We start from the raw sequence: 12,055 nt of genomic DNA, 5'->3' as shown, positions 1-12,055 counted from the left end.
AGGCAGTGCGCCGATGATGATGTTTCCCGGAGCCCGGAGGGTGCCTCTGTAGAGACGTCGCGGGACGGAGGGCGCATCGGTCTTCATCAAGGAGGAACCGCTCTCACCTACTCTCCTTCCTCCTAGGTGTCCGGGTGCCGGAGAATTCCAGGACCGTGATTTGGCACGGCCTGAAGGTGAGAGGGTGCGGCGCCAGGTAAGTGGTCCGACGACACCTGCACGGCAGCAGGCACCACACCGCACCGCCCTTACACCCATCTCACATTTGGCGTAGTCGGCAGGATACGCACCGCGGACACGATGTGGAACGTCCCCAGGAAGACCCCCCAGCGGATTGCGTCGGAACGAATCCCCGCCCCTGTGGTGGACGACGATGGATGGGCGACTGTGACAGGAGAAGAATTTAGGATGATGGTGGAACGGTCGATACAGAGAGCCAAAGAAGAGCGCCGGGAGAAGGGGCGCAAGAAGGCTGCCGTCACCCCCTGTAGGACGTGCCAACAGGTCGGACACTTTGTCAGTGATTGTCCCTGGAGAGAAACTGCGATAGAAGGAGCCTGCCGGACGCCTCCGAGGAAGACGACCCAGATGGTCCAGGATGTCGTTCCAAGGCGTCGACAGAAGGCCCCGGTGAAGAAACAGCCCCGTTGTAAGCTCTGTGGGGAGTATGGACACAAGGATTTTAGCTGCCCATGGGAGGAGCCGTATAGTGAAGACGACATTGGCCGGTGTGAGTTATGTGAAGATCCGAGACATCTGCGACCGGACTGTCCTTTTGGGGACTGGCCGCCGAAGACCAAGTGGACAGAGAGGCCACAGACTAAACCACGAGGGAAACACGGGGACTCAGACCTGATGGCTGAAGAGTGGATGATCCCCGATGGCGGGGTCCAGAAACGGCAGGAAGAAGCCAGAGAAATGGAGCGGAAGAGCCTGCTTGAAGTGAGTTCGCAGGTGCCCATTTTGTCTGTGCCAGCGCCGAGCAAGAGATACCCTTGTGTGGAAGAGGTGGCCGCTGTGATTCCGGAGAAGACCGCGTCAATGCCCCCCTGTTGGAAATGTCGGCGACAGGGACATTTGGCCCACGAGTGTCCCTGGGAAGACGCCATGGCAATGTTGTGCCCAGAAAAAGAGACCTCTGGAAAAGATTCTTTCCCGTTGAAGGCCGACGTGAATGACCGGGAGGTGAAGCAACCACGCATTGAGGAAGAGCGTGAAGACCCAGTGGCAAAGAAGCCCAGAAGTTCCCGAGGTTGGCAGAGTCCTCCACCTAGACGGTTGGAACAGGAGTGCCCTGGGTATCGTGAAGTGCCAGCGGAAAAGAGGGAGTACGCTGAGGAAGAAAGTCGGCACCTGGCGCCGGGGTCTGTGGAGAAGAATCCAGACTCTGAAGTGTTAGCCATGCCTGAAGAACCAGATTTGCAGGATGTGGAGCAGTGTTCGCAGTCGATCGCCCTCGGGGAAGAGGAAGAGAAGATCCTGGCGCAAGACCCCCTGCTGAAAGGATGGACTTCGATGGAGGAAGGGGAAGGAGAGGATGGTGATGCCATGGGAGGGACCGTTCCCAGAGATATGGAACCGTTGGAAGTGCCCCATGAAGAAGCTTGTCCGATGGTGACGATTGCCCGGGAGGAAAGAGATGCCCCGGAGGAAGTTGCCATAGGTTGGTGGTCAGCTCCACCCCATGGAGCCCGCGATGATGACCCAGACCAGGTGGAGGAAGAAGCATGGGTGAACGCTGCACCCATTGAAGAGGATTCTCCCTGGTGGCCTATGGTGAATGGCCATAACAAGCAGCCGCTTCCCCAGAGGATCCGGAGAGTAGTGTCAGGAGGGACGGAGATTGGTCCGGAGCCAGTGGAAGAAAGTGGGGTCACAGTCGGTCCAGACTGGGCTCCCGAAGGCTACTTCCCTGAGAGGACCTCAGAATGCCCTGACCCCCGGATATTGGTGAGTGAGGACTTTGTAGGGACTACAAAGGAAAAAGGGGGGGGAAATGTGATGGTGTGCCCCGGTGCTGGGACAGCTCCCCTGCTCCCAGCACCGGAGCAGCAGCAGGGACGAGGAGAGGGAGGGCTGGGTCCCCCACGGGACACCACCTCCCCCGGCGCAGGGATCAGCTGTTTGATCCCTGTGCCAATAGTGCAGGCAGCGATGAGGAGGAACAGCGCTGGGATCAATGCACCGATCCCAGCGCTGACAGTGCGGGCGGCGAAGCGCCGCTCGCGTCACTTTAAATCTCCCGCCGTTCGGGAGCCAATCATGGCTCCCGAATCGGCGGCCAATGACAGACGGCCGCGGCGAGCCAATCAGCGCTCGCCGCGCCGTCCTAAAGCCCGCCCCCGGCGTCTGACGTCAGACGCCGCCGGGAGGCGAAGTAAGAGAAAGGTCCCACGCCGGCGGAGCGCAGGAGCGCCCCGGCTGAAGCGAGAAGACGCCGGAGGAGAGAGGACACAGCGGCGACGGATTGAAGAGCTCCGGCGGCCGCTGCAGAGAGAAGACGCCGGGATCAAGAAAGAAGATCTCCGGCGCCTCCTGGAAGAAGAGCGGAAACGACGCCGCCGCTGGCCAGGACAGGCCAGCGGCAGAAGAAGGAAGATGGCTGCCGCGCACGGAGAGGCCAGCGGGGGTGGAAAGCATCAGAGCTGAGGAAGCTCCCCCCCGCGGCCTCTCCCAACCCCAGGTAGGCGGCCCCAGGCCACCTACCCCCTACCCTTGACCACCGGGAATCGGGCACTAGGCCCGTGGGTATTTTCAGGCCCCTCCGGCCTGTGGGATTTGTAGTCGGGCCCTCTTGGCCCGTGGCCACTTGATTGTTGGGCCCTCCTGGCCCTATTGGATTGTGCTGGGCCTACTCCCCGTGGCCCCTGTACAGATAGCCGGGCACTAGGCCCGTTGCACAGTAGCCGGGCGTAAGGCCCGAGGCCCCCATAGTTCGGGGGGCTAATTGAATCAGGCCACTAGGCCTGTGGACCCAGACAGGCACTAGGCCTGAGCCGTCAGGAGCGATTGTGGTAACGAACTGGTACTGATTTAGAGTGAGCATACGCTGGCCAGCTCTAGCCAGGAAGGGAGTACATCTGAATACAGGCAGAGGTTAAAGGAGCAGCTGGTTGGTAAGGTCTTGTACTGTATTGTATGTTGTCCGTGCAGAGCAAAGTTGTTTAGATTTGCGTAGTTGTGTTGCACCACACACACTTAGTCAGTTCTAGGGCTTTGTGTTGTAGTTATGTAGTCGTGCCACGTTTAGGTTTGTTAGGCTCTGCACGGGTCTGGTGTTTGTCTCCTTACAGGGACCTGTGAGGAGAACCGTGGGTTAGAGTACAAGAGTGCGGACGCAGTACAAGAGTGAGGACGGTGAGTGTCGTCTTGTTTGTTTGTGTGTTCCTGCCTATCTCCCTTCCTTCCTTCATCTAGGGCGTACGCGGACCTTGTACCCCGTGCAAGGTCAAGGCCTCACCTAGGTGCGCAAGTGCCAATAGGTGACACTCCGGGCTCTGAGGCAGTGCGCCGATGATGATGTTTCCCGGAGCCCGGAGGGTGCCTCTGTAGAGACGTCGCGGGACGGAGGGCGCATCGGTCTTCATCAAGGAGGAACCGCTCTCACCTACTCTCCTTCCTCCTAGGTGTCCGGGTGCCGGAGAATTCCAGGACCGTGATTTGGCACGGCCTGAAGGTGAGAGGGTGCGGCGCCAGGTAAGTGGTCCGACGACACCTGCACGGCAGCAGGCACCACACCGCACCGCCCTTACACCCATCTCACATCTACACTGATAGATCTACAAAGTGGACACCAAAACTGTAAACTGACAGCACTGTCTGTTTGACTGATTTAATTATTCATTAAAGGTGCACCACATCTGTTTGCCCACCATATGTATACATGATTGCATCAGTACCTCAGACTGTGCCCTACCTTGATTTTTCCTAAATTGTGGAATCATAACCACCATCAGTACTAATACCCCAGACCGTGCTTCATTCTCAATACCTCTTTCGAAATTTGGAATTATAACCACGCATAAATACAGTGAACTCTGCACATATGTCTATAAATGATCTTATGAACCAGGTATTATACTGATGTAAGGATAATTTTAGGGCATACAGACAGTCTTATAACGTGGACATCAGATTTTAAGATCATTGCCATACAGCCATAGTGTTGAGAACATCAGGTGTCTGCTACACATTTGTATTGCACCACATCCGTCCGCGTGCACTGACTTACAATTTCTGGTGACCTGAATCCTTGTAGTCCTGGGACTGCGATAATTAACACTGTTTCCGTGATACTTTATTGACACAGAAATATTAAATACAGCATCCATCCCCATAAGTAGGGGACACAAGACTTACAGTGTAAAGGCAGTTTAACCCACTGTATAGAGAGTTAGGCATTTGCAACCCTCTCTTCAAGCGGTTATAATATTACAACCTGTGACATCATACAATACAGCATAACTGAATTAGAACAGATAAAAGTGCGTTGCCAAGTAGCCACCGTCCTTTTAAATACACCAATTCTATCTTTTGTCCATCACTCTTACTTTGTTTCATGTGTGTTTTATATTTTGCAAGTTTTAAGATTAATAAATAAAGGTTCGATTTTATTGTTTAATTATTCCTGTAACAGGTGCACCACACCAAGGACAATCCTTTTTCTTGTTTCTTTTTGAAATGTTGCGTCCATATATCTTTGTTGTCCAGTGGTAGCACACCTCCCATCTCTGTGTAATAGACATAATATTCTATTGGTTACTCACGGGGGGTCCTACAAGTGTCCCTTAAATAGAAGAGGACAGACCTGTGCGAGTGACAAATACCCCTGTCTCTCTGATGAATAAACTAGTTTGCTTGGCAATTTTCACAACTATTTTGACAAATTCACTTAGCACTCAAAGGGTTAATGCCCCCCCTGTCACTGATCCCCCCCCCCTGTCACTGATCCTCCCCGTCACTGCCCCCGTCGCCGATCCTCTCCATCGCTGCTCAGGGAGGATCAGGGCCGCTCGGTGAAGTTCGGCCGCGCTCGGACGAACGGATGAGCACCCGAACGTCAGAATACTCCCGAGCCCCCCCAAGCGATCCTGAACTTCTCCAAGTGGCCACAAACAGCCGAAGTTAGCAGCAGCAGCCACCGGGAAGGAGTGGTTGCTGCAGAAGGCAGTGGCTGCCCCTTCTGTGGTAAATATTTCGGGGGCAGGACAAACCTGCCCATGCAGTCCATAATCTCCCACTATGTAGAACATTGGAGCAAGGGAGGGAGTCACTGGGGGAGCGGTAGAAGAACCTAGTGTGTAAACATTGGACTTTTTATACACTGAATACTGTCTGGACTACAGTAATAATATTTCTCACTATAGATTGTCTGTCTATAGTATATGCTGTATCAATTTAAATAATATAAATAAGTGGTCAGGAATAAATACACAGACATAATAGAACCAGCACTTTTTAAGCTCACAATCTCCCACCTCATGGTAAGGCTCCTGTCACTTCTTCCTGCTCTTTGGTCCATTGCAAACTTGGTAGAGGCTGTTACCACTGGGCATGTACTGTCAATACACTGCATCATGTTACTGCAGCTCAAGTAATCCTATTTCATACCATTGCAATTGGAGAGGGGTTTCTGGGCAACTGGAACACCCCCCCCCCCCCTGCATTTGCCTATGCCTTCTCAAGAGAGAGCTTTGTCTACAGAATGAAGATGGCTACTGTTGCCTGCTTTCCAGTAAAGCAAACTAACTACCCAGAAGCAATGATGCCTAAGTTTTGCCAAGATTGGGTATCCATACTATCATCTTAGGAGTTTGGAGTTCCCTGACACAGATGGTTAAAAAAAAAGAAAACAGGAAGAGAACAAATATTTTACCACGGCTATGCCCAATCATTCATGGCAATTCATTTTGATTTTGTCAATGCACTAATTCTGTTTTTCTCTTTCCCCACAGGATCATGTATATGAGTTGCTGAACATAATTGATGCTTGCCAGTGTTACTTTGATATTGTAAGATCCATTCTAAAGTTGCCATATTTGTTAAAGTGAGAAGATTTGATCATTGGGGAATGGAGAATTTAAGCTACGGGGAGAGATTAAGCAATTTGAGACTATTTACATTAGAAAAGAGACGTTTAAGGGGGGACATGCTCAACATGTACAAGTATATCAAGGGCCAATATAAGGAACTGTCACACACCCTATTTTCTACTAGAAAGGAATCTAGGACGCGAGGGCATGAGTATAGATTAGAACAAAAAAGATTTCATTCAGCTAGTAGAAAGAATTTCTTTACGGTCAGAACAGTCAAACTCTGGAACTCTCTTCCCAGAGAGGTGGTAACGGCTGGCTCATTAAATGCGTTCAAGGCAAAGTTGGACAAACATTTACTGGAGAAAAACATCCATGGGTACAAATAAGAAATATAAATTGTCTGTAAAATACTAGAACCTACCAAATCAGCAATGGATATCTATACCAGGTTGAACTAGATGGACGCAAGTCTTTTTTCAGCCTTACCTACTATGTAACTATGTATTGCTGGGTTAATGTATCAAACAGTGAAAAGACATTTACCAGTGGAGAAGTTGTGCCTAGCAACCAAACAGTTTTATTGTTACATTCATTAAGTACCTGCTATAAAATATCTGATTGGTTGGGTGTCCGGATGGCTAACAGACAGTGACAATCAATAGGTTGACCCCAAAAGGTCGACATTGCTAAAAGTTCAACATGCACTACAGATGGAGCCGTTCATTCAGCCCGACAACGCGACGGGGTCCACATACTCAGGTGTTGCTATTGACACCATAAAAAACCTGAAAAACTCATATTGATCTTTTCATGTAGGCCGTAGGGAAATTTTGCTTGTGTTGACCTTTTTGCCAATGTCAACCTATTGGTGTCAACCTGATGACTGTCTACCTAGACTTTGTCTGTGAGCTAGTCCACACCCAACTGGTTGCTATAGAAGTCTTGTCTAATTTTCCAGTCTAGTCTCTATTTCATACATTAATCTCTAAATATGTTAACTTAATGTTGGAGATATTGTTTATGACATCCAAATGTTGTATGGCTTTTCTACCCTAGTGCTTAATAGCTAAATTGTATCCAATAATTGAGAGGTAGATGTATGAAGCAGTGATAAGGGAGGAGAAGTGGCTTATGGCAACCAATCAGCAGTGAAATAACATCTATAATTTGCATAATAGAAAACTATACAGAGCAGCTGATTGGTTGCCATGGGACACTTCTCCTCTGGCTCATTCCTCCACCCTTTTCACTGCTTTGTACATCTACCCCTGAGTGTGGAAGTTATGGGGACTAGTCCTAGCAGCATCCATGCTTTAACAGAAGTATTTTGGAGATAAATTGGAGAAAGGTTAAGTACCAACCAATCAGCTTCTAACTGCCATTTGGTATCAATTTTTCAGAATATAAACTACACCTTTACTAAGAATTATCTAGACCTGATAGTGACTTACTTCTCCGTCATTCTGCTGATGTCACGGATTGAAGATAGAAAAACGTTGGTTGCTCTTTACAACTGCGCCCTTGAAATGCTGCAAAGTCAAAGGTAGGTAAAATTAACCAAAGATATTAAACACATATTCGTGGTACCAATAAAGATTCTACAAATTAAAAGTGAAGTCTTTTTTCACAGGACACTTATCGGAGTTCGCGATTGAGAACATGTGGATCCGGGAACTTATCCCGGATTCTGTTTTTTTTTTTCACTCAAATACGGTCCCAAAAAATATAGATTAAAAAATACTCACCCAAAACAGAATTACAGCTATCATTTATTTTTAACCACAAAAACAGTTTGCAGGTAATTAAATTCCCACCTATGTATGAGATAATGATTCCCTGTCCCGACTAAAAACTATAATTATATTAGAAATCAACAAGGAGTTTTTAGGGGTCAAGGGGTCACACAAATTATTGTTCACAATAATTTAAGGTAATGTATTAAACAAGGTTTTTCCATGATCAATGACATCAGAACTTCTTGTTTATAAAAAAATAATGTTTAGCAGTTTCTACATATATTAATTTTAAGTTTTATATTATAAATAAATAGATAAAAAAAACATTACTTTCCAAACTTTGTCCCTCAAGTAGAGTTAAGAGCAAATATGCACTGAGTAAAAACATGTTGCAATGTAATGGGTGCAAATGTAGTTTTTACAGTTTTCATTTTTTTTGCATGCAGTAAAACCAACCCCGGTTTTCACATGTATAAAGGGTGTATACTATGTAAATAGTTATTGTTCTTATGGTTTGCATTACTGCCTTACAGAACTAAGATCACGTGTATGAGGGTTTCCACCATGCATTTGTTCTAGAGATAAGCGGGTTCAGATCCTAGAGATCCGAAACCCCCCCCCAAACTTACCGAATCTGAGGCCGGATCCGAGGAGTTTGACAGGTACCACTTTTTTTCTGAGTCCAAAACGTCATCATCCTGTTTTGGATTCTCGCGAGACTGGATCACTATTTAAGTCCCAGCTCCGGCGCCAATTTCATTCAGCAAGTGAATGTCAGACAGCACGGATGTGTCCATGCTGTCTGCAGAGGGGGAGCACTCATATGGGGCTGCAGGGGGAGGGGACACACACAAACTAAAGGGGGAACTAAACAGGCTATAGGGGCTGCTGGAGTCGGGACAAACTAAAGGGGGAACTACTGAGTGGCCAGGATCAAACTACTAAGGGGGAACTACTGAGCGGCCAGGGAACAACAACTAAGGCAGAACTACTGTGGAATAAACTAAGGGGGCATTACTAAGGGTAATATTCTGTGGCACTACTAGGGGGCTGCTATATGGCACTGCTGTGGGGGACAAGGGGCTCTCTGAAAAAAAAAAGTTTTTTATTTTTACTGCAGGGCTGCCCGGTATCAATCCAGCTGTGCTGCCCAGTGTCCCATATCAGTCCAGCTGTGCTACCCAGTGTCCCGTATCAGTCCAGGGATGCCCGCATGCGTGCCATATAATTCCATGGGTGCCCCCATGTGTGCCGCATAATTCCATGGGTGCCCCATGTGTCCCGTATCAGTCCAGGGGTGCCCGCCTGTGTGCCGTATAATTCCATGTGTGCTGTATCAGGTCAGGGGTGCCGCATGTGTGATGCATAATTCCTGGGTTGAGCCAAGTGTGTCATATCATTCATGGGTTGCTGCCAAGTCTGCTGTATAATTCATGGGGTGCTGCTAAGTGTGCCGTATCAGTTCGGGGCTGATGCTAAGTGTGTCGTATCAGTCCAGGTGTGCCTGCATGTAGGCTGTATAATTCCATGGGTGCCCCCATGTGTCCCGTATCAATTGAGGGGTACCCGCATGTGTGCCGTATAATTCCAGGGGAGAGCCAAGTCTACCGTATAATTCATGGAGTGCTCCCAAGTGTGCTGTCTTAGTCCAAGGGTGCTGCTAATACCCCTTTCACACTGCACTTTTAAAACAATATATTGCCGTTTTTTTTCCATTTTAAAATGTTTAAGGCTGCAGTGTGAAGGTGCCAGAGTTGATTTACCGGTTAAAGTTAACTGGTATTTCAACACGTTTAAAAAGCAGAGTCCTACACGTTTCAAAGCCGTTTTTTAGGCAGTGTGAATGGCTCTATTTCTATGGCTTGAAACGTGTCCCTTGGGGGTTAAACAGGTTGAATGTGTGAATGGTATTAAATGCTTTTTAAAACGGGTTTCACCTGCAATGTGAAAGGTCTTAAGGTTCAGACCCGTTTTAAAGTCCCATTTAAGAATACAGGGTCAATACCCGTTTCTGCAATGTGAAAGCAGTATTAGTGTTCTGTATCAGTCCAGGGGTGATACTAGGTGTGTCATATCAGTCCAGGGGTGTATAATTCATGGGGTGTTGCCAAGTGTGCTGTATTAGTCCAGGGGTGATGCTAAGTGTGTCGTTTCAGTCCAGGGTTGATGCTAAGTGTGCCGTATCAGTCCAGGGGTGAACCAAGTCTGCCAAATAATTCCTGGGGTGAGCCAAGTCTGCCGTATAATTCATGGGATGCTGCCAAGTGTGCTGTATTAGTCCAGTGTTTGTGTCACCCACTGGTGTTGCTTATCAAAGTCATCCAGCTACCTCAGTGCAACCTTTTTGGCCAAAAAACAATATTGTGAGGTGAATAGACTGGAAATGAGTGGAGATTAATGCTATTGAGGTTAATAATAGCGTTTTTTTATGCTTTAAAAAAAAATCAGAACCCTAAACCTTGAGGGGTTGTTTTGGCAAAACCCATTAGAACCCAAAACCTGAAGGTAATCAGAACCTTACAGATCATTAAGATGAATAAAAATGTTTTCTTGGCAATTTTCACACAGATTTTGACAAATTCACTTGGCACTCAAAGGGTTAATACACAACCCTGAGAAGTACCTGTACTAATCCTAATTACTGACGACATCAAACTACCCAATTTTATTTGTTGAGGCCTATTGGTCAAAAAGTTCATAATCCAGTTACATAGGGTTGCCAAAAAACCTAGGTTGCGCAACTTAGTTAATAATGTATTAGGGAGAATTGTGTTAAACGCTGAACTACAGTAATCAATAAAAAGTATTCTAACATAAGTGTTGGACTTATCTAAATGAAAAAGGGAAGAGCGAATCACAGACAACAGAGCATACTCTGTTGACCTTTTTGACTTATAAGCATATTGATTATTACCAAAGCCATCAGGTAACTGGCTTTTAATATGTGCCAGAACAGTCCTCTCAAAACAGTCAAAGCAATTGGTTGGAAGTCATTAAGACTTTCCACTTTATTTATTGTTTTCGGGATGGGAACAGCTAAGGTAGATTTAAACTTATCAGGAACATTAGCACATCTGGACCTGAGATAGGGTTGGTCATTGATGGATAGCAACCATCAATATTTTGTTGGTAATTTGCTATAATTTCACCATAAAGTGAATAGGGACTTTGTTGAACATTGGGGGTAAATATACAGTGGTGGAGAGTTGTTTATACCCAGCTATGAACCATGAAACCATTGATTTTAGAACTATCAGTGGAAAATCCATGACTGGGGCTTTCGCTTATAATTATTGGAACAAACAGTCTTAGATGTGCAAGGCATGTGGGAAGGTCCTAAAGAATCATGCCCCCAATCATAAGCAATAGTCTTTAACTGTGGCTGGTGACTGGTCCTCTCACCCCTCTCCAGTTTGGTGTCATCCATAGCTGTAAGGAGCGGTCCGGAACCGTAAGAATCCATCCTACGTTTAGGTATAGGCAACTTTCAAGAAAAATGCATATAATGCTTTTAATCAGAATGAACTGTTGCTTTTGTCATTTGGTTATTAACTCCCAGGCATTTGTTTCATTCGTTATTTGTACCACAGTGATGCATCGTATGCACGTCTGAGTCAGATGTTACTGGAGTATGACAGCCCATTGAAAAAGTTAAGTGAAGAATTTGGACCTCATACCAAGGTGAGGTATTCTGTATATGTTTTAAATTGGTGAATTAACTTTTCTTACATGTAGATTTCAAGGCAATACTGGAAAACACTGCCTGAGATAATTTATGGTCCCATATTTCATTATCATGAAATTGTGATGGTGCTCAGCATTAGCCCAAGTATAACATCAAGATAAGGGAATAAACAATTCGCAGTAGACCATTTGGTAAATTACCTATTGCTTACACCAGAATGGGCCATTTGGGGATTTTTACCAACTACACCCAAAATTTCAGTTGGTTGTAGAAAATTGTTGCTGTATGTATCCTCAATTGCGAGGAAGTTTATACTGCAGCAATGGATATCTACTTCACCTCCTTCAATTTCGATGTTTGAGGAAAAATTGTTCCAAATATTCAAACTAGAATGGACTGAAACAACTCTCCATAAGGAATCCCAAACAAAACTTTTTTTCGAAGTATGGGAAAGTTATATAGATTCACTACCAACAGAAACTAAACAACAAATACATAAATGTTTCCGCACAACCCTCTAGTATGAAACTAGAGTACTTCTGCAGGACCCCTTATTCACTAATAATTCGGATTGGTCATCTTGGACGTGCATGGACTCC

General features: G+C 46.6%; 1 protein-coding gene across 2 annotated transcripts in view; it reads left to right on the top strand.

The window, feature by feature from the left end:
* NCKAP1L (NCK associated protein 1 like) overlaps nt 1-12,055 on the top strand; it is a 188,796-nt gene that overhangs the window by 25,478 nt on the left and 151,263 nt on the right. The window contains exons 1-4 of one of the 2 annotated variants that reach the window (XM_083169530.1): nt 2,445-3,696; nt 5,955-6,011; nt 7,436-7,578; nt 11,362-11,452. In XM_083169530.1, coding sequence (XP_083025656.1) covers nt 7,505-7,578; nt 11,362-11,452 — 165 coding nt within the window. In that variant the 5' untranslated portion in view covers nt 2,445-3,696; nt 5,955-6,011; nt 7,436-7,504. Of the gene's footprint in view, nt 1-2,444; nt 3,697-5,954; nt 6,012-7,435; nt 7,579-11,361; nt 11,453-12,055 lie in introns of those variants that run through there. The other variant, XM_083169529.1, reaches the window with a different exon arrangement.

The sequence above is a fragment of the Crinia signifera genome, chromosome 2 (assembly GCF_055691185.1).
Source record: "Crinia signifera chromosome 2, ASM5569118v1, whole genome shotgun sequence".
NCBI classification, from domain to species: Eukaryota; Metazoa; Chordata; class Amphibia; order Anura; family Myobatrachidae; genus Crinia; species Crinia signifera.
This window is presented reverse-complemented; position numbering and strand designations above follow the sequence as displayed.